At 43.5% G+C, this 23992-nt stretch overlaps 1 protein-coding gene across 15 annotated transcripts in view; it reads right to left on the bottom strand.

Annotated features, from left to right (window-relative positions):
• Positions 1–7354: 7354 nt before the first annotated feature.
• LOC121549111 (pumilio homolog 2) overlaps positions 7355–23992 on the bottom strand; it is a 42494-nt gene continuing 25856 nt past the window's right edge. For all 15 annotated transcript variants that reach the window (XM_041860949.2, XM_041860958.2, XM_041860953.2 and 12 more), the window contains 3 exons: positions 17528–17649; positions 14800–14992; positions 7355–9986 (listed from right to left, as the gene is read on the bottom strand). In XM_041860949.2, coding sequence (XP_041716883.1) covers positions 9855–9986; positions 14800–14992; positions 17528–17649 — 447 coding nt within the window. In that variant the 3' untranslated portion in view covers positions 7355–9854. The remainder of the gene's footprint in view (positions 9987–14799; positions 14993–17527; positions 17650–23992) is intronic.

Here is a 23992-nt window from a genome sequence, read left to right as displayed (position 1 = left end):
CCGGACCAGTCTCGGTGTCGGTCTGGGCACCTGCCATCCCTATCAGAGCCCGGGCGGGAGTGAGTAACTCGGAGGATTGCACCGGAGCCTTCCCAGGATGAGTCTTGCCTCTCCGTTTCCGAGGTACTCGGGTTATCCTCTCCTGAGACTCTCTCCAGAGTGGGTAAAAGGCTGGGCAGTCTCGTCCAATTAGGACAGGGACGGGGAGGGAATCAACCACCCCCGCCGTCGTGTGTATGGTTCCCCGTGTGCTGGTCATTGTAAGTTCAGTAATGGGGTATTCTCTGGTGTCCCCATGGACACAGGGAAACTGGGAGGACTTTCCCCGGGGTCAGACACGTTGGGCCCACCAAATCCTTACGCACCAGGGTGGCCCGGCTACCAGAATCCAGTAAGGCCTCCACATCATGGTGATTCACAGTTACCGGGCAGGTGGGGGGTCGATCTGGGCCGCCATCTACGACTCCCAAGAGCGAGGCAAAACGGTGTGTGGGTGCTGAGCTGGAGGACTCCGCAGTGGGCATAGGTTCATCGGCTGGTTTCCCACACTGCCAGGAGATATGTCCCATCTCCCCACACCGGTAACACTGTCGAGTTTCCCCCTCCTGGTGTACTCTTCTTGGACCCGCCTGGTTTCTGGCTCCCCCTGGAGCCGGGATAAGTCCTGACGTGGCTGGGTTCGAGACCTTGGGGGTCCTTTGGACGGGTTCTTCCCATTTGTGGTGGGGGCCGCACTCCTGGGGTCTTTTCGGGAAGCATTCAGCATCTCCGCTGTGGCCTGGTACTTTTCCACAGCTTCCACGGTCAGGTCAGCCGTGGTCAAGGCCTGTTGACTGATGAACCGTTTTGCCTCATAAGGCAGGGCGCGTAGGTAACGATCCACCACAACGGCCTCCACCACCGCCGCTGCTGTATTCCTCTGCGGATCCAGCCATTTCCTTGCGATTCGGACAAGTTCATGCATCTGCGCCCGAGGAGGTTGGTCTGGTTGGAAGGTCCAGCCGTGAAAGCGCTGGGCCATACCAAACTTTGTGAGTCCATATCTGCTGAGGATCTCAGACTTCAGGGCATCATAGTCAGTAACCTGGTCAGGGCCCAGGTCCCCGGACAGCATTCAGCGATTCCCCGGTTAGAAAGGGGGCTAACAGACCAACCCACTGTTGCTTGGGCCAGGCTTCCCTAGTGGCCGTGGCCTCAAATGCATGCAGGTATGCCTCAATGTCATCGGTAGCTCCCATCTTAGATATAAAGTCACTTGCCTTTATTGGGCGGGTATTTTGGACAACCCTCTGTCTCTGCAACTGCAATTCCTCTGCCTTCAGAAGGTTGGCTTTCTTTTGCTCCTCCAAGAGAGCCACGTTTGCTTGCATCTGGGCTTGCTGGCCAGCAACAAGGGCTTTCAATATGTCCTCCATTTCAGTCGGCGGGGAGCCTACGGCCAACTTGGAAAACTGGGTGATCAAACCTTCGGTATCCTCCTCTGACATGCACTATTAACGCTTGAGCGTGCCCGTATTCTCCACCATCTGTGACGTCACGAGAGGCTACACAGCTTTCAGCGGGATTGCTCAAGTAGTGCAAGGAGACAAGGTTCAAACAAAACAAGGATTTTATTATAGGTCTTGGGAAATTAACGAAAATATAACAAAATTCTGTTCTCTTGTGGCTCTTTAAGGGTTAACAGTTCAGGGATGTCTCTTCCACATCCAAAATCATAATTCTCACTACGCTCAGATAACTTTTCCCCAGCCTTACTGTAGTCCACGTTGCAGCTAGTGGCCAACCCAGCAAAAAGTCCTTCCAAATGTCTCTCACGTATTTCCACAGGTGCATATATCCAAAGGTGAGTATTTCCCAAAGGTAAGTATCTCCAAATCCTTATATTCCTCATGGAAGTGGACGTGCAGCACTCTTGTCCTCCAGAGAGCCCAGGTTGGAGACTGTGTCTCTTCACCCCCCACACACTCCCTCAGTGTGTCTCTTCCCTTCCCAAACCTTCAGCTCATCAGCTCCTCATTTGTTTCAGCTGCGTGGGAAGATTGGCCATAGAGGGGTGGAGTTCCCGACCATACCAGCAGATGGAGCCATAGCTGTCTGGGTTTGCAGCCACCTCAGGGGGATGTAACGTCCCTCCAGGACACAGCCTCTCGTGACATCACAACAGCAACACCTCCCCCATAAGCATTTCTGTCTCTTCTATTGATGTTATGTCCTTGTATTGCTACTGCTGTATCATCAAATGAATTATCTAAGTGAGTCTCAGAAATGGCTAATATATGAATGTTATCTGATGTTAGCAAGTTATTGATTTCATGAACCTTATTTGTAAGGCTACATATATTAATATGGGCTATTTTCTGCCCTTTCCTGGGTAGCTTATCAGAGATAGACATAATATGGAAAAGAACAAACAAAGCAAGATAAAAAATATATACATTCAGCAGTCCATTAATCAGTTGGTGTGTGTGCTGCGGGGTTGAAGCTACGAACCCATAGGCTTGGCTCTCTCATCCCTTCCAGGCTTCTGGGAGGGAGGGTGGACAATGAGCCTGTCATAGCGGATGTTAGCAATGTCCCCACGTGCTATGGCAGCTTTCATGGCTGGGATAAGTTATTTCCTGTTCTGGCGCAGAGCTTCAGGATAGTCCTCGTTGAGGAAGATATATGTTCCTCTCAAGTTCTTGGCTCTTTCCAGAACAGCTACCTTGTCCTTGAACCTCAGGAACTTGACCACCATCGGCCTGTGCCTGTCAAGTGGCCGGTGGTGGGTTTTCCAGTCCTGTGGGTGCGCTCCACCTCAATCTTCCTGTGGTCCATCTTCAATTTCTCAGAGATCATTTCCCTCATTTTGTCCTCAGACTCCGTCCAGGTCTCATGTGGAGATTCTGCAATTCCATCCACAACCATGTTATTCCGCCTTGATTGTCTCTCGAGATGACTAACCGTGTCGCAGGCTGCTTTCAAGCCCTCAAGAAACCCTGCTAGCTTGATAGGCAGCTAGCTAGCAGCTAAGCTAGCTGCTACGCCAAATAGCTCCTCAGACCCGACCTTGGTCGGCAGGATCACTGGACAAAGAGTAGCAGTCCCAGCAACTGATGCCACCTGCGTTGCGGGATCCAAACTAAAAAGTTAGCTAGCTACTAAGAAACTTCTCAATACACTTTCAAAACAACAAACTTTCGAAAACAACAAACCGAGCTCTCCCTATTTCCGCGTGAATGGAGTCAATGGAACGGTATCAAACATATGGAAACCACATGTTTGACAATTATCTGAACCATAGACGGTGGGATCTGAACATGAACATAAGGGTCGGTATTCATAAAGCAAAGCAGGAGTGCTGATCTAGGAGGCAAAACTGATCTTAGATCAGCACTTCTACTCTGAGATGCTTTATGAATACGGGCCCAGACATACAGACAAAAGGTGGGCTGCCGGACAGCTGCATTGCGCAATACCGTAGCTTGCTGCTTTTTTTAACAACATCGTTTTGAATGTTCTTGAAAGCCTGTCTGAGAGCTGATGCTCCATATCCTTTCTCATAGGCCTAATGACAAAATACATAGAATTTTAATGGCATACTGTTAATACTTATAAAAGATTAACAAGCAATCGATCACAAGGTATTTCATATTTCACACTGTATATATTTATGCTGAAGCCTATGTTCATTCAATGCAACGTCATAGCAGAGGTGACAGAGAAACGTCCACTGCTCGAATTGACATTCATAACACGTAAATCACGTTGGCTGCGTTTACACAGGCAGCCCAATTCTTATCTTTTATTTACTTCATATTTTTTTCTTTTGACCAATCAGATCAGCTCTTTTGCAAATAATTGTGTACAAGATCAGAATTGGGCTGCCTGTGTAGAGCACGGCGGTTGTAACGCCAGGGTAGTGGGTTCGATCCCCGGGACCACCCATACACAAAAAATGTATGCACACATGACTGTAAGTCGCTTTGGATAAAAGCGTCTGCTAAATGGCATATTATTATTATTATACGCAGCCACTAACATTCATGAGAAAAGTATACCAGGCTACTCACCGACGTAGTTATTGCAGGTAAACATGCGGCTATGGCAAACAGTGGGGGAAAAAGAGCATATCAATTAAATCCTCATCAGTGGTTTTATTACAACTGTATCTCTTAAAACATATTTTCCGTCTCATAGTAGTACAGGTGTGAGTTAAACCTACCTGTGGCGGGATTCTTAAAGACCCGCCCTCTGTTTACAGAAGCACAGGCATACAGGAAACTGCCAAAATAATGGAAACACTTGGAGTAAATGAGGGAGTGGTGTGGTTAATTAAGCAGTTAACATTAAATCATGCTTAGGGTCATGTATAAAAATGCTGGGCAGGCCATTATTTTGGCTACCATGGCTATGCCCCAATGACTGTATGAATGGACAAAGCCATCGACCAAGTGACAGCATTCATTCATATGTGAAGACTCAATAGAGTACCATAGTATGAGTCATAATACCCATAAAACCTAGCGGTCAAACAGGGAAATAGTTCCATTCGTTTTTCCACCATTATTTTTTCCCTATTGGGGATTTTAGAAACATTTAAAATAAGGGCTGGGTTTTGTGTAGGCTTACCCTGGCGTGCCTTTTTGATAACCGTGTAAATCTCTCTAGGACAAGATTACTTTTATCAATATATTTGCCTGTACTTCTGCCTGTATTTACCCACAAAAAATGAAATGCTAATTAGCTGCTAATGTGATTATCATAAAGAACTACAAATGCCATGATCTGGACGAAACTGCCGAATCGAAGCAAAGGTAGGAATCTCTGGATTAACTATCTAACGTTAGCTAAATGTAGTAATGAATAAATTGGCTACATTTCTTTAACTGGACAATTCTGTGAACTGTCTTGTGCAAGTTTTTAATTGACACAATACCTGTTAGCAAAGGTGTCAGCTAGAGATGACGTGCAGGAGCTTGCAGAGATTTGTAGTTTTGCATGATGTTTACTTTGATGCTAATTAGCACTTTCGAATCAGAGTAAATAGACTCATATATTGATAAAAATCACCTTGTCCGAGAGAGATTTACATGGTTATCAAAACGTCACAGCAGAGTAAGCCTACACGAAACACAGCCCTTATTTTAAGTGTTTCTAATGAAAAATGAATGGTGGAAAAACAATTGGAACCATTTACCTGTTTGACCACTAGGTTTTATGGGTATTATGACACCTCCACTGTGGGGTCTATGGCACATTGAAGCCAAATGAAGTCGGTTAAGATGGCATCATAAAATGCGCAGTTTGAGCTATTCCAGGAAGTAACGTTGCAGGCTAGCTCAGTGATGCCCCCTCTCATTGAGTAACTCAAGTTGAAGGCCGACCGGGATACTGCAGGCTGCCATTAGCAACTAAATTATCCTTATAATTACTTCCGTGTGTGATTTTAAAATAATTGGTTCAAGGACATAGACCTGGTGTATTAGAAGCAATTATTGGAACCATGATTGTCTTCATTTCATTTCATTTCAGTCATTTAGCAGACGCTCTTATCCAGAGCGACTTACAGGAGCAATTAGGGTTAAGTGCCTTGCTCAAGTGCACATCGACAGATTTTTCACCTAGTCGGCTCGGGGATTAGAACCAGCGACCTTTCGGTTACTGGCACAACGCTCTTAACCACTAAGCTACCTGCCGCCCCGTCTTCAAATGTTTTATTTATTTACACGGAAAAATGTTTCCACTCACTATAATGGGGGATCGTGTTTTCTGCAAACAATGCCAGCTGTTTCACGGTCGGCTTTGAACTTTGTGGCTTCAATGAGAGGGGGCAGTCTTCCCCCTGCTATGCCCCCATCCACAGGGCACGAGTGGTGACTGAATGGTTTGATGAGCATGAAAACAATGTAAACCATATGCCATGGCCTTCTCAACCCAATTGAACACTTACGGGAGATTCTGGAGCGGTGCCTGAGACAGTTGCCGTGTTCGAGCGGAACACATTGGTCAAGTTGGTGACCATCGTTGGTCACCACCTTTCAAATAGTAATGGGGGGAAAAAAATCAAGTTACATATTGGAATATTATTTTTGACTATATCACATCGTTTTGACAATATTATTTTTGCGCTAGTTGGCTGTACCTGCACCAAAACGACTGCATTTTTCCTTCATAGCTTGTTTCCATCTTTTTAAATAGGGAGACAATTTGTTTACAGCACTTTTATTTCCATGACTGATCAAAACTAGTGTCCTCATGCTCTCTTGTTCCTCTATCGAAGACATATGGTAAGCAATATGTTTGGGACATCGAATCGCAATAAAATCACAGTATACATATAGAATCGCAATACATATCGTATCGGCACCTAAGTATTGTGATATTTTATCGTGAGGTCCTTGGCAATTCCCAGTCCTACTTTCCAAGTTTGTTGCATTATGGGGTTAAAAATTGTCTGACCTTCGCCTATATGTCAACTTCATGAACTTTACAAAAATCATGTGATCAAAGGTCATGAAGTATTGACTGCAAGTTTCTACAGTTGCTCTTCAACTTCCTCCTGCAGCCATCACCTGCATTGTGGGCAGCTCTATTGTCAACCAACCATTAGGGCGTTTGACCCACACGAACGTGCCCAAAAACGTGACTGAAAACAGGAACAAACTTTGCCGCAATTAGTGTATACAGTGTATGTTTACAAATTAATGTGATTTGAGGCCGTCTCTCACCAACTGATTGTACAATGTTCATACATAAAGTATATTTTCAGTTTGTGAGTGTGTGATATGGGAGGGGGCACTGAGCCTTGCTGTTGGAAAAGCAGTGTAAAACTGTCGCAGATGCACCCCCTGACTTGTCTAGTCGGTTGCTTTCGCCTTACCACTCAAATGAGCCCATAAACAAAACACCAAATGATGGAATTTATCATGGAAGAATGGTATCGCATTCCCCCGAAACAGTTCCAGACACTTGTAGAATATATGCAAAGTTGCATTGAAGCTGTGTAGCACCCAACGCCCTATTAAGGCATTTCCTTTCTTTTGGCAGTTACCTGTGGTACAGTGAGCTTGTCACAGTTATAGACAACTATTGATTGAATTTATGATTTCTTCCTTATAGATATAGGCTGTATCGCGCCAATAAAAGTTTCTGTTCTAGTGAATGTGAACATTCAGCAACCCGTTCGAAACTCCTTAATAAAACAATTGATAATGAAGTAGGCTAACTGGTGACTGCCAAACAGCGCCATCTGCTGGTCAAAAACAGGTTAATCTCAATACAACTTCAAGTCCCAAATTCAAGTACTGCAGTTTGTACAACACCAACTTCATAAACAGGATATAGAAATGAAAGAACGCAAATAAACAAATAATCAAATGTTAGAACGGTTTAATCATACATAGTCACAATTCTGCTTCCAAAAAAAATTGAGTATTTCTCTCTTCATCTAACATCTGGAAATGTACATAAGGCCACCTGAAAATGTACATGACTTTAACAGTGTGACAAAACTCATATGTTCATATTTATATAATTGACAATATCTTACATTTCTTTCACTTACAAGGTAGTAGCTGTTCCAAAATACAGCCCTCTTCTGTACAAAAATAATTCAGTCATATCCTGTGAAGTTTTCCATGGTAGCAGAGAGGACCAGAAGCAGCCTCATTTTAAGTACAGAGCATTGGTGTTCCTTTAAACTGTTACACGTCAGAAAGACAACATCAACAGGAGATGTTATACAGCTCCGTGTACAAAATGAGGCCAACCTTTTTCATAACAGATTAAAAACAAAAAACAAGTCAGATTGTGAAGCCATAAAAATATTTTGTTTTAAAATAACGCTTGATCAAATAAAACTGTATACATTATATTTGAGGGGAAAGGAGTGATGAAAATACAAACATCAAAAAGCACATTTTTGCTATTTTTTCCCCCAAAGTGTAAAAGACATCCCATTTACAGCATCAACGTTTACAAATGTACAACTGTACAGACGAAATAAAAGCGTCACTACCAACTTAGCAAGGCCTGTCAAACATCACAACTATAATTTTTTTTGTCAACTAATAAACTTACACTTATTAACTGCACATATACTACATGTTTTCTACAATTTATTCATATGAAGCAAAAAACAAAAGCCATTACTACTAGTATTACAAATGAATTGTATAGCTTTTTAGATGGCCCCACTACCCTCCTACCCAATTCACTTGCATATTCAGACTGCAAAAATAAATAAAAGATAAACCAAATTAAAACCACCTCTATGACGGTCTCGCAATCCCATAACGAGGATCCTTTTGTTAGCTCATCCCCAAAACCCAATTATATTCTCCGCTGGAATGAGCCACTTACATATCTTCCTATACTCCTCTGAACTGCAGGTGGTGAGGGTGCCATCATTACACAAAAGCCCCCTAACCAAAAAAGCAACAATTTCATATTTACTCATACTTAAAGATGCTATACATTTTTGCTAAACTACTTCTATGCAAGAAGAGATGAATATTCAGTACATAAAGATACCGTTTCTAGGGCAGTGTTCATCTCAAACTACAAGACCGATAAGATGTCCCACAACATGATAAAGAAAAATCATTCCAAGTTATAAAAACCTGTCACAGCATGCCTATGCTTAACCTGCTCCTAAACATAACCCCCCCCCCAAGCCCTGCTACGGTCATTACATGTAAAGATTACAACCAGGTTAAACTTTCACTATACAACCCGACCTCATGCTTTGCTTCTGAAAGAGAATAAACGTCTACGGTAGCCGTGTCTGGCGTAAGCCCCCAAGTAACCATTGAGTGAGCGGCAAAAACAAATAATTGCGTAAGACTGTATAGGTGGGGCTTAGTGGAATCACTGCCTATGGATGCATTTCTCAAAGTGCACCGTTTAGTAACGATGCCAGTCGTTGCCTGGAGCCGACTAGTCAAATCAAGCCAACTGCAAGCTGTCCACCAACAGCACAAGACCAAGAGTAGGCCTTACACCCGTCTGCGAAAAAACAGAGGCAACAAAATCAAGGCAATCACGAGCAGCCAACTGGATGACACACCCCCAAAAATTTAAGCACAGAGCTCTCCAAAGCAAAGTATTCTAGTTGGTCCAATAGAGACCAGTGGGTGACTAACGCATTGGCACGAGAGACATAGTAATCGTCGGTGAGAAAGATTGGTTTCATAATCTATCCATACTATGCAGTGCTATAAGTAGAAATGGATCCATCAGCTGCTTTGGCATGGGCACCATTGCTTGTGCATTGGGATCATTGTGTGGTAGTAGAAAGATAATTATTTATATATTATATTTAAACACCTGGCTTTTAATTAGAACAGATGATAGTAGTAGTAAGTCTGGGTACAAAAACAAATGGAAAGTTGTTTAAAATGATCACTCAAGTTTAGCCTTATAAAGTCACTTGCTGGTGTAATTGTAAGAATTGTACATTTTCAGCAAACGCAGTAATCTTTTTTTCTACAGAGGATTTACAAAGTAAAAAACAAAAAATGTACAAGATTATATACGAAAAACCAGCCAGCTCCATCAAACAAGGGGGGCGGGGGGGTTGTGCTTTACCCGGAAGAGATTGCCTGCAAGACTGTCTGCCTGCCTGCCCCCCCTCCGTGGCCACTTAGGGGACCAGCTCCATGGTTGGCATTAGAGTGGCAGGGTCAGATGTCACAGCATTTCTTAGGTGAAGATTAATACTTTTTTGGGTAATTCCCCCAAAATGGGGGACACGACAAATGGTGTGTCAAAGGTCAGCCCTGATGGAACGCCTCTTTACAGAACTAGAAAGAAGGGGGGGTGTGGGCTCCTACTCTGTGCTTTAGTCAGGGGACACGGGAGGGAGGACAGGTCTACATGAGGCCGTTGGTGGGCCCGCCAATGGGCCCCAGGTCAGAGCCACTCTTCATGTAGTACTTCTCCAGCTTGGCCAGGATGTGCTTGCCGTAAGTATATTTGCGCAGTGTGGCGATGTGGGGCCGGATCTGGGGTAGCAGAGAGCAAAGATTAAATCATTATAACATTTAGTGGTACTGGCCAAATCAGGTGTAAAAGTTGTTCTTGTTTTGATTTTAAAAAACAAAGCCGCCTGCCTCCCACTTAAAAACATTGTCCTTGAAGGATACTTAGAGATTAAAAGTGATAGGACAGCAAATGTAAATCTGGCCAACATTCCACATAACAGGACAACACAGACTGTGGATACACACACACACATTCTTATTTATGGAGTATTTAATATTTGTAATGAAGGATCAATGTAAAATTGTAATGTAATAATGGAGCAATGTTTTGTATGATGCAAAGTTTTGTGTTTGGACTAAACTAACCGATATGGGATTTTTAGGTCTGATACCGATTTTAGGGAGGCAAAATTCACCGATTACCTATATATCTGCCAATATATTGTTTTTTTCAAAGGTGGAATGAATATAAAAACTTAACTTACTGTGCTCAAAGGATCAACAGATACTATAAGTGTCTTATTATTTAAGAACTTTTGTGGTTTACACGATAACCACCAAAATACAAAACACTTGTTCAGTTTACCTTCTTAGATTTGTCTATGGCAGTGGTTAAGGCAGAAGTGTTTGAAGCACCACAAGCATACTAATAAACAGGGGCTGAAGGAATTAAACTGTCTCAAAGTAAATCTGAAACTGCACTGTTCACAAATTCAACCTATGCAGTAAAATGCAGTTCGTAATGTCACAACTAGATGTCAGCATTAACTTTTGTATTGAGTAGATTCAGAATAGTGCTTTACAACAGCAAAAGGTAATGTATACTGAAAATTAAAACGCAAAAATTTCAACAATTTTACTGAGTTACAGTTCATATAAGGAAATCAGTCACTTGAAATAAATGTAGGCCCTAATTATGGATTTCAGATGACTGGGCAGGGGCACAGCCATTTTTGTATTAATTATGTTCCTGGGGTCCAGCAAAATTAAGGCAGTTACACAATTTAAAAAACATTACAATACATGCACAGATTTCACAACACACTGTGTGCCCTCAGGCCCCTACTCCACCACTACAATACAAAATGTGTACGTGTGTATTGTGCGTATGCATGTCTGTGCCCATGTTTGTGTTGCTCCACAGTTCCCGCTGTTCCATAAGGTGTATTTTTACATGTTTCTTAAATCAGTTACTTGATGTGGAATAGAGTTCAATGTAGTCATGGCTCTATGTAGTACTGTGCACCTCCCATAGTCTGTTCTGGACCTGGGGACTGTGAAGAGACCTCGTGGCATGTCTTGTGGGGTATGCATGGGTGTCCGAGCTGTGCGCCAGTAGTTCAAACAGATAGCTCGGTGCATTCCACATTAATACCTCTCAAGTAGTGATGAAGTCAATCTCTCCTCTACTTTGAGCCAGGAGAGATTTACATGCATATTATTAATGTTAGCTCTCTGTGTACATCCAAGGGCCAGCCGTGCTGCCCTGTTCTGAGCCAATTGCAATTTTCTTAAGTCCCTTTTTGTGGCACTTGACCACGACTGAACAGTAGTCCAGGCGCGACAAAACTAGGGCCTGTAGGACCTGCCTTGTTGTTAGTGCTGTTAAGGCAGAGCAGTGCTTTATTATGGACAGACTTCTCCCCATCTTAGCTACTGTTGTATCAATATGTTTTGACCATGACGGTTTACAATCCAGGATTACTCCAAGCAGGTTAGTCACCTCAGCTTGCTCAATTTCCACATTATTTATTACAAGATTTAGTTGAGGTTTAGGGTTTAGTGAATGATTTGTCCCAAATACAATGCTTTTAGTTTTTGAAATATTTAGGACTAACTTATTCCTTGCCACCCACTCTGACACTAACTGCAGCTCTTGAAGTGTTGCAGTCATTTCAGTTGCTGTAGTAGCTGACATGTATAGTGTTGAGTCATCCGCATACATAGACACACTGGCTTTACTCAAAGCCAGTGGCATGTCGTTAGTAAAAATGTAAAAAGGTAAGGGGCCTAGACAGCTGCCCTGGGGAATTCCTGATTCTACCTGGATGATGTTGGAGAGGCTTCCATTAAAGAACACCCTCTGTGTTCTGTTAAACAGGTGACTCTTATCCACAATATAGCAAGTGGTGTAAAGCCATAACACAAGTTTTTCCAGCAGCAGACTATGATCGATAACGTCAAAAGCTGCAGCACTGAAGTCTAACAAAACAATATTTTTATCATCAATTTCTCTCAGCAAATCAGTCATTTGGGCTGTGCTTGTTGAATGTCCTTCCCTATAAGTGTCTGTTGTCAATTTGTTTACTGTAAAATAGTATTGTCTCTGGTCAAACCATTTTTTCAAAAAGTTAACTAAAGGTTGGCAACAGGCTGATTGGTCAGCTATTTGAGCCAGTAAATGGGGCTTCATCAGCCACCCAGACAGCTGATGAAACTGGGTTTGCACAATTAAAGAATGTCTGCACAAAATGTCAGAAACCATCTCAGGGAAGCTCATCTGCGTGCTAGTCATCCTCACCAGGGTCTTGACCTGACTGCAGTTCAGCGTCGTAACCGACTTCAGTGGACAAATGCTCAACTTCGACGGCCACTGGCACGCTGGAGAATTGTGCTCTTCACGAATGAAGCCTGGTTTCAAATGTACAGGCAGAGCGGTTTGTTGATGTCAACGTGGTGAACAGAGTGCCCCATGGTGGCGGTGGGGTTATGGTATGGGCAAGCATAAGCTACGGACAATGAATACAATTGCATTTTATCAACAGCAAATTGAATGCACAGAGATAACGTGATAAGATCCTGAGGCCCATTGTCATGCCATTCATCTGCCGCCATCACCTGATAACGCACAGCCCCATGTCGCAAGGGATCTGTACACAATTCCCGGAAGCTGAAAATGTCCCAGTTATTCCATGGCCTGCATACTCAGACATGTCAAACATTGAGCATGTTTGGGGTGCTCTGGATTGACGTGTATGACAGCGTGTTCCAGTTCCCGCCAACATCCAGCAACTTCACACAGCCATTGAAGAGGAGTGGGACAACATTCCACAGGCCACAATCAACAGCCTGATCAATTCTAAACGAAGGTGATTTCACGCTGCATGAGGCAAATGGTCACACCAGATATTGACTGGTTCTGATCCACGCCCCCTTTTTAAAAAAGGTACACTATATACAAAAGTATGTGGACACCCCTTTCAAATTAGTGGATTCTGCTATTTCAGCCACACCCGTTGCTGACAGGTGTATAAAATTTAGCACACAGCCATGCTATCTCCATAGACAAATATTGGCAGTAGAATGGCCTTACTGAAGAGCACAGTGAAAGTTCAACGTGGCACCGTCATAGGATGCCACCTTTCCCACAAGTCAGTTTGGCAAATTTCTGCCCTGCTAGAGCTGCCCTGGTCAACTGTAAGTACTGTTATTGTGAAGTGAAAACGACTAGGAGCAACAACAGCTCAGCCGCGAAGTGGTAGGCCACACAAGCTCACAGAACGGGACCGCCGAGTGCTGAAGTGCGTTGCGTTTAATAATAGTCCTTGGTGGCAACACTCAATACAGACTTCCAAACTGCATCTGGAAGCAACGTCAGAACAAGAACTGTTCGTTGGGAGCTTCATGGAATGGGTTTCCATGGCCGAGCAGCCGCACACAATCCTAAGATCACCATGCGCAATGCCAAGCGTCTGCTGGAGTGGTGTAAAGCTCGCCGCCATTAGACTCTGGAGCAGTGGAAACGTGTTCTCTGGAGTAATGAATCATGCTTCACCATCAGGCAGTCCGACAGACAAATCTGGGTTTGGCGGACGCCAGAAGAATGCTACCTGCCCCAATGTATAGTGCCAACTGTAAAGTTTGGTGTAGGAGGAATAATGGTCTGGGGCTGTTTTTCATGGTTCGGGCTAGGCCCCTTAGGGAAATCTTAATGCTACAGCATACAATGGCATTCCAGACGATTCTGTGCTTCCAACTTTGTGGCAACAGCTTGGAGAAGGCCCTTTCCTGTTTCAGCATGACAAAGCCCTGTGCACAAAGCGAGGTCCATACAGAAATGGTTTGTTGAGATCAGTGTGGAAGAATTTGACTGGCCTGCACAGAGCCCTGACCTCAACCCCATCGAACACCTTTGGGATGAATTGGAACACTGACTGCGAGCCATTCCTAATCGCCCAACAACAGTGCCCGAACTCACGAATGCTTGTGGCTGAATGGAAGCAAGTCCCTGCAGCAATGTTCCAACATCTAGTGGAAAGCCTTCCCAGAAGAGTGGAGGCTGTTACAGCAGCAAAGGCGGGGACCAACTCCATATTAATGCCCATGATTTTCTAATGAGATGTTCGACGAGCAGGTGTCCACATACACTACATGACCAAAAGTATCTGTGACCAACATATGCACATCTGTATTCCCAGTCAAGTGAAATCCATAGATTAGGGCCTAATGAATTTATTTCAATTGACTGACTTCCTTATATGAACTGTAACTCAGTAAAATCGTTGCATGTTGCGTATATATTTTTGTTCAGTGTAAAATACTTTTCATATCACATGGAATCGAGACTCCTATGGGTAACAATTAGAATTCGGATAACAACTAGAAATGCTGTATCAAAAGTACCACCAACATTTGGTTTTATGGCAATACATGAACCTGGCATAAATTAATCTCATCTGAATTAACAAGCAATGTGAAATATGGTGTGTACTCACTAGGAACCAAACGGGACGAAACAGGGAGGGACTAACCTGAACTTGTCCAATGAGAAATAGCTATTTATGTACCAAAATGTTTACCATTAATTCACTTCAGATGGTATATGCCAACCAACCTTGTGCATGATGATTTTGCGCTGGGCGGGCTCGGCCATGTCGATCATCCGCTGCACCACGTAGTTGGCGTACTGATCCTTCATCATAGTGTACAGGGCGCTGTGGGGGCCGTCCTTCTGGCAGCACACCTCGTCTATCAGCAGGCCCCGCTCGGCACGGGATGAGTGGATCACACACTTCTCCACCACGTTACTTAGGGAGAGACGTGGGCTCAGTTAAAAACAAAACTATATGGGCCGGTGTCCTGAACTAAACAGTTCAAGTCTAAAATACACAACTGTTTTTGCCGGATCTACGGCTCTACCCATCAGAGAACATCTCCCATTTAACGATTCAGTCAAGCCAAATCTTGGTGAATTAGTCAAATCTGTAAAGTACATACAAATCGGGCTATATTTGCGCATGTGTAGTAAGGAAATCATGGCAGACGAAGATGCTGTGTTCCTTTATGTGTATTGTTATAAGGGGTGTAGTGCAGCTGCCATTTATCAGAATTATGCTTGTTTAATAAAGTTTAGATGAAAGTTGAATCAATGTCTCGTGAGATCTTAAATGATTCATTAGTATTCTACATAAAACAAATATAATATAGTATAAAATTAGGCTCTACTCAACAAAAACACCATGTAATTAGGCTACTTATGACATTTTATTATGATTGTGCTGAATGGCCACATTTTTTTCTCTTCTCATGCGGACAGAACTCTACAGCCCGGGCCACTAGGCTTAATATGCTTTGATTGAAACAAAATACAGGTGGAAGGGTAGCTTAACTCCCTCTGCTGTAAAATTTGATTAAAACAGTAGTTAGCCTACATCAGGGATGGGCAACTTTGATGTGGGTGGGGGCCGCAAAAAATCTAAACTCATCAGGGTGGCTTGAGGATCTGCATACCTACAACCATACCGACACATGCAGTCAGATGTGCTTTTTGGGGGCCCTTAGCGACATTGTTGCGCCCCCTACCTTGCGAACAAAACATTCTAGTGGCCCCTCTCGTCAGCAGAGAGATTATTTTGTTTTAGAGTTAATTTTCTGTGATTCTACACATTTTGCCATGGGGCAGAGACAAATGTTTGCAGTTTTTAATATGATATGAGTGAGACAAAAAATATATATAAAATAAACATCAATCAATGGGGGCCCACGGGTCGGTAATTTGACCATGATTACTACAAGTTTAGATACAAGTTGACATAACAAGAGAAAACCTGCTGATGCACAACCACATTTTGAAATTGCACCTGGTGTATTCTACTATTCTTACTCGCAACAGTAAGTCAAGTAAAAAATATATATTTTTAAAAGACCCGCGGGGCCTACAAAAGGGAGGCCGCACCGCGGTCCGCCAGTTGCCCATCCCTGGCCTACATCATTCAAGAAGAATAAGATAGAAATGTAAATTCCCATGAAACTGATTGGGATCAAATGGTTGGGCATGCAGATGCAGCATGGACACTTCACCTGTAAAATGTGAAGAATTATCATTCATGACTGACAATGATGATGGCATATCATTTTTTACAAGGTAGGCCTAATTTGGTGTTTGAGGATTTTAAAAATAAACAACTGTATTTGAGCCACTATGTGTAGGAAAAGGCAATTGTTACATTTGGGTGATGCATTGTAGGCGATGTATATTCAAAATGTATATCATTCAATAGGCTACATTTTGGTACCAACTTTAATTGAGAAATTACGCAATACATTTTAAATTAAAAATGTGGTTCTGTCCCTAAAAATATAGCACTACATCACTGATTGTAATGCTCAGAAAAAGCAAAAGACAAAAGCAAGAAAGAAGCGAATTTGGGCACTGATAATGGAAACAAGGACGATATGGATTAACGATTTTGCAGAAAGATTGAGGTAAGAACAGGTTTAAATGTGACTTGTAACCTAGCCCAGCTAGTGTGTGTGTGTGAGAGATTAACTTGAGAGGTATGTGAAGATAGGATGAACTTTAATGTCCCTAGAGGAAAATTGTCTTAGACACACTGTACTGCTGTATACATAAGACACACTCAACATAATACATTGCACGTTACCCTTATCATACACTTCTCAAATAGCCACATACATAACACTTTGCATATTCCCTTATTCTGTCAGTGGCGTAGTAACACAGCACAGCTTTACTTATTGCAGTTTAAATATTTGTTGGACATGGGAATGAAGGAATGTTTATACCTGTTCAGCTTACATGTGGGGACCTTACAGCGTCTGCCTGAATCTTTATAGTTCTGAGTAGCTGATTGGCTGACGGTGGGACATGCCTCGCATCTGCTCTGAGCACTGCTCACACTTGGCAATAATGTCTGAATATATTCAACATGTTTGAAAATTATCAGGACGCCCTAAGTGTCCGGAAGCAGCCATCAACCGCAAAGTAGGGTATGTGCTTACACTTTACGGGTTGTGGCGTTAAGTTTTACTTGTTCTGAAAAATGTGCCGGGGGCTGATCGGAAGCCCGTAGATTGGGTTAAAAACGTGTAGTGTCCTTCCGGCTTAACTCAATGGAGCATCTCCATTGAAAGTCTGGGGAAGAATCTTCATTGAAGAACCTGGGAAACCGCCCCTATATGTCTGTCAATGAACTTAATTCATCTCACTCAGTGGAGGCTAGTGTCACTTTAAAATTGGAGGTGGGCCTCATTGGAAAGCACATCTCCACGAGTCTCTCACCAGCTATGAAAAAAAAAGGGGACGATTTTTGTTGCCTTACCTCGCAAATTTGTGCTGGCTCAGGAGGAGCACCTTCCCGCGGACCTCTGCCACGATCTTGCTCTTGTCTTCTGGTCTGCCATGCTCCAGGACGTGCTGGATGACGTAGTTGCCGTACTGATCCTGCAGGGGGCGATGGAAGCAAAAGACTGTAGGTCACATTTCCCATTCACAACAAAGGAAAATAATTAATTTCACCATCTTGTAATATCATTTAGATAACCCACACTACGGATTCAATAATGTTCAGATATGACCCTCAATAGATAGTTGACAGATTTACCGTTTGACAGAGACATCTACAATGACACCCCAACAGAATAATATCAATAGCCCCAATTATGTAGTGACCATGGCACCCTAGTAGCAGCCTAAGCAAAGAGCTCCTGTAAATATGTGACCCGTTTCAGGAAGCTAAGCCTATGTCGCACATCACTACTTCACAGGATAGGCATTCTATTTTTTTTAAATCAAAATGTGTTTTTTGGAACGTGATCTTTCATGTACCTTAATAACAAACGTGTATTCCATCCATAAATAATAATTTTAAAAAAAGTTTAATTACGAGCCAAGTTGGTTTAGCCATGGAAAAAGAAGCCTTCCCACTAGCCATGATTGGCTGAGATAACGGAGGGGCTGGACATGCCGGGAGATGAGTTTGGATTGGTCTGCCATGTAGCATGCCTCTGTATATAATGTGAGCTGCTCAGTATGTGTTGATATATCTTTCATAAACGCTGCGGTAGAAAGTACTAACATTAGCCTAAAGTTTTGCTACTTTTCTCAACATTGATGCCCTGAATTTAGCAGGCGCTATCGACAGATCAGTTGGAAAAAGTTGTGATGGGCTAATTATTGCACACGCCACAGTCAGTGTGAACCGGAGTGACTTGACAACGCTGGCCAAACAAGATGTAGCTACAAACAAAGTTAAAATGGTTCCAGTCTGCCGTGAAGCGTTCATCCATGTATACGGGTAAGAGCTACATTTTCAGATATTATACGTTTGTAATTTTGTCAGAAGTTGTTTTCATTGCAAGTTAAAGCATACTGGTAGCTAGCGAACGTTAGCTTGCTGGCTCGCTAGCTAACGTTACATGTATTATCTGTGTAGTAATATTATTTGAATCAGAAATCCATTTGTATTGCTAGTTATAGCCTAATGTTAGCTAGCTAACATTGAACCTAGTTGGTTAGCTTCAGCTACCTACAGATTCATACTACAGCTATGACAATGTTTGTATTGGTAGTAGTAGGAGTTGGGATTATGCCGGCTCATTGTAGCTAACTAGAGGTCTAAACAAAAGACTCCAGATGATTACATGACCCATCAAGTTCACTAGGTGTGTATGGCCATTATTTCATTTCATTAACATTTAAGACAAGCGTGTCGGGTAAGAGTAATCTAATAATAAAATATTTGCATCTGGACACTTTCTGTTTTTGATACGTTGATTTGATATAGTGTGTGTTATCTAAATGAGGTAATGTGAAGAACATGACCTGCACCAAAGTCAGATTAGGATATAGGCCAAGGACTAGATAGTGTATTTTTACCTGGAGTTTTTCCTTATTGTAGGCTACTATAAGTCTTGAAATATTTTGTTGTTTACTACACTACTCACTGGGTTTAGCACATGGCCTCACATGTGACTTCTTAAAGAGATGGGTGGGGCTAAGGCTTAAAAGGGTGTGAACGATGCTGAATGGGTGTAGACAAAGAGCTCTCCAGTAGGTGAACCAAAATATTCAAGGATCATTTTCTCAAAAGTGGAGTTACAAGTTCATCAACTTTGAAAGCAGAATTATTTTGCCATTGTTCCTCAACTGCAGTGCATGATATACAATTTTCTAGCGCTGAGTCTCTACTTTCATCAAATGTAAAAAAGACCCTTTGCTATGACTCGAAATTGAGCTCAGGTGCATCCTGTTTCCATTGATAATCTTTGAGATGTTTCTATAACTTGATTGATTTACCTGTGGTAAATTCAATTGATTGGACATGATTTGGAAAGGCACACACACCTGTAATATATAAACTCAGCAAAAAAAGAAACCTCCCTTTTTTAGGACCCCGTCTTTCAAAGATAATTCGTTAAAATCAAAATAATTTCACAGATCTTCATTGTAATGGGTTTAAAGTTTCCCACGCTTGTTCAATGAAACAAAATTAATGAACATGCACCTGTGGAACGGTCGTTAAGGACACTAACAGCTTACAGACGGGAGGCAATTAAGGTCACAGTTATGAAAACTTAGGACACTAAAGAGGCCTTTCTACTGACTGAAAAACACCAAAAGAAAGATGCCCAGGGTCCCTGCTCATCTGCGTGAACGTGCCTTTGGCAAGCTGCAAGGAGGCATGAGGACTGCAGATGTGGCCAGGGCAATAAATTGCAATGTCCGTACTGTGAGACGCCTAAGACAGCGCTACAGGGAGACAGGACGGACAGCTGATTGTTCTCACAGTGGCAGACCACGTGTAACAACACCTGCACAGGATCGGTACATCCGACAGGTTCAGGTTCAGGATGGCAACAACTGCCCGAGTTACACTCGGAACACACAATTCCTCCATCAGTGCTCAGACTGTCCGCAATAGGCTGAGAGAGGCTGGACTGAGGGCTTGTAGGCATGTTGTAAGGCAGGTCCTCACCAGACATCACCGGCAACAACGTCGCCTATGGGCACAAACCCACTGTCGCTGGACCAGACAGGACTGGCAAAAAGTGCTCTTCACTGACAAGTCGCGGTTTTGTCTCACCAGGGGTGATGGTTGGATTCGCGTTTATCGTCGAAGGAATGAACGTTACACCAAGGCCTGTACTCTCGAGGGGGATCGATTTGGAGGTGGAGGGTCCGTCATGGTCTGGGGCGGTGTGTCACAGCATCATCGGACTGAGCTTGTCGTCATGGCAGGCAATCTCAACGCTGTGCGTTACAGGGAAGACATCCTCCTCCTCCCTCATATATACATACACACACACACATATATTACACACTGTATAGCTCAGTTGGTAGAGCATGGCGCTTGCAACGCCAGGGTTGTGGGTTCGTTTCCCACGGGGGGCCAGTATGAAAATGTATGCACTCACTAACTGTAAGTCGCTCTGGATAAGAGCGTCTGCTAAATGACTAAAATGTAAATGTGTGTATATATGTATATATATATATATATATATATACACTGCTCAAAAAAATAAAGGGAACACTAAAATAACATCCTAGATCTGAATGAATGAAATAATCTTATTATACTTTTCTTTACATAGTTGAATGTGCTGACAACAAAATCACACAAAAATTATCAATGGAAATCAAATGTATCAACCCATGGAGGTCTGGATTTGGAGTCACCCTCAAAATTAAAGAGGAAAACCACACTACAGGCTGATCCAACTTTGATGTAATGTCCTTAAAACAAGTCAAATTGAGGCTCAGTAGTGTGTGTGGCCTCCACGTGCCTGTATGACCTCCCTACAACGCCTGGGCATGCTCCTGATGAGGTGGCGGATGGTCTCCTGAGGGATCTCCTCCCAGACCTGGACTAAAGCATCCGCCAACTCCTGGACAGTCTGTGGTGCAACGTGGCGTTGGTGGATGGAGCGAGACATGATGTCCCAGATGTGCTCAATTGGATTCAGGTCTGGGGAACGGGCGGGCCAGTCCATAGCATCAATGCCTTCCTCTTGCAGGAACTGCTGACACACTCCAGCCACATGAGGTCTAGCATTGTCTTGCATTAGGAGGAACCCAGGGCCAACCGCACCAGCATATGGTCTCACAAGGGGTCTGAGGATCTCATCTCAGTACCTAATGGCAGTCAGGCTACCTCTGGCGAGCACATGGAGGGCTGTGCGGACCCCCAAAGAAATGCCACCCCACACCATGACTGACCCACCGCCAAACCGGTCATGCTGGAGGATGTTGCAGGCAGCAGAACATTCTCCACGGCGTCTCCAGACTCCGTCACGTCTGTCACATGTGCTCAGTGTGAACCTGCTTTCATCTGTGATGAGCACAGGGCGCCAGTGGCGAATTTGCTATTCTTGGTGTTCTCTGGCAAATGCCAAACATCCTGCACGGTGTTGGGCTGTAAGCACAACCCCCACCTGTGGACGTCGGGCCCTCATACCACCCTCATGGAGTCTGTTTCTGACCGTTTGAGCAGACACGCACATTTGTGGCCTGCTGGAGGTCATTTTGCAGGGCTCTGGCAGTGCTCCTCCTGCTCCTCCTTGCAAAAAGGCGGAGGTAGCAGTCCTGCTGCTGGATTGTTGCCCTCCTACGGCCTCCTCCACGTCTCCTGATGTACTGGCCTGTCTCCTGGTAGCGCCTCCATGCTCTGGACACTACGCTGACAGACACAGCAAACCTTCTTGCCACAGCTCGCATTGATGTGCCATCCTGAATGAGCTGCACTACCTGAGCCACTTGTGTGGGTTGTAGACTCCGTCTCATGCTACCACTAGAGTGTATGCACCGCCAGCATTCAAAAGTGACCAAAACATCAGCCAGGAAGCATAGGAACTGAGAAGTGGTTTGTGGTCACCACCTGCAAAACCAGTCCTTTATTGGGGGTGTCTTGCTAATTGCCTATAATTTCCACCTGTTGTCTATTCCATTTGCACAACAGCATGTGACATTTGTCAATCAGTGTTGCTTCCTCAGTGGACAGTTTGATTTCACAGAAGTGTGATTGACTTGGAGTTACATTGTGTTGTTTAAGTGTTCCCTTAATTTTTTTGAGCAGTGTATACACACACACACACACACACACACACACACACACAAACAAACAGTGAGGGGGAAAAAGTATTTGATCACCTGCTGATTTTGTACGTTTACCCACTGACAAAGACATGATCAGTCTATAATTTTAATGGTAGGTTTATTTGAACAGTGAGAGACAAAATAACAACAAAAAAATCCAGAAAAACACATGTCAAAAATGTTATAAATTGATTTGCATTTTAATGAGGGATATAATTATTTGACCATTCTGCAGAACATGACTTAGTACTTGGTGGCAAAACCCTTGTTGGCAATCACAGAAGTCAGACGTTTCTTGTAGTTGGCCACCAGGTTTGCACACATCTCAGGAGGGATTTTGTCCCACTCCTCTTTGCAGATCTTCTCCAAGTCATTAAGGTTTCGAGCCTGACGTTTGGCAACTCGAACCTTCAGCTCCCTCCACAGACTTTCTATGGGATTAAGGTCTGGAGACTGGCTAGGCCACTCCAGGACCTTAATGTGCTTCTTCTTGAGCCACTCCTTTGTTGCCTTGGCTGTGTGTTTTGGGTCATTGTCAAGCTGGAATACCCATCCACGACCCATTTTCAATGCCCTGGCTGAGGGAAGGAGGTTCTCACCCAAGATTAGACGGTACATGGCGCCGTCCATCGTCCCTTTGATGCAGTGAAATTGTCCTGTCCCCTTAGCAGAAAAACACCCCCAAAGCATAATGTTTCCACCTCCATGTTTGACGGTGGGGATGGTGTTCTTGGGGTCATAGGCAGCATTCCTCCTCCTCCAAACACGGCGAGTTGAGTTGATGCCAAAGAGCTCGATTTTGGTCTCATCTGACCACAACACTTTCACCCAGTTCTCCTCTGAATCATTCAGATGTTCATTGGCAAACTTCAGACGGCCCTGTATATTTGCTTTCCTGAGCAGGGGGACCTTGCGGGCGCTGCAGGATTTCAGTCCTTCACGGCGTAGTGTGTTACCAATTGTTTTCTTGGTGACTATGGTCCCAGCTGCCTTGGGATCATTGACAAGATCCTCCCGTGTAGTTCTGGGCTGATTCCTCACCATTCTCATGAGCATTGCAACTCCACGAGGTGAGATCTTACATGGAGCCCCAGGCCGAGGGAGATTGACAGTTATTTTGTGTTTCTTCCGTGTTTCTTCCATTTGCGAATAATCACACCAACTGTTGTCACCTTCTCACCAAGCTGCTTGGCGATGGTCTTGTAGCCCATTCCACCCTTGTGTAGGTCTACAATCTTGTCCCTCACATCCTTGGAGAGCTCTTTGGCCTTGGCCATGGTGGAAAGTTTGGAATCTGATTGATTGATTGCTTCTGTGGACAGGTGTCTTTTATACAAGTAACAAGCTGAGATTAGGAGCACTCCCTTTAAGAGTGTGCTCCTAATCCAGCTCGTTACCTGTATAAAAAGACACCTGGGAGCCAGAAATCTTTCTGATTGAGAGGGGGTCAAATACTTATTTCCCAAATTAAAATGCAAATAAATTCATAACATTTTTGACATGCATTTTTCTGGATTTCTTTGTTGTTATTCTGTCTCTCACTTTTGAAATAAACCTAGCATTAAAATTATAGATTGATCATTTTTATTTCGTTGTCAGTGGGCAAACGTACAAAATCAGCAGGGGATCAAATACTACACACACTTTAAAAAAATACATTTTAGTAATTTAGCAGACGCTCTTATCCAGAGCG

This window comes from Coregonus clupeaformis, chromosome 33 (assembly GCF_020615455.1).
Source record: "Coregonus clupeaformis isolate EN_2021a chromosome 33, ASM2061545v1, whole genome shotgun sequence".
NCBI classification, from domain to species: Eukaryota; Metazoa; Chordata; class Actinopteri; order Salmoniformes; family Salmonidae; genus Coregonus; species Coregonus clupeaformis.
Note: the sequence above shows the minus strand (reverse complement) of the source record. Positions and strands in the feature narration are given on the sequence as shown.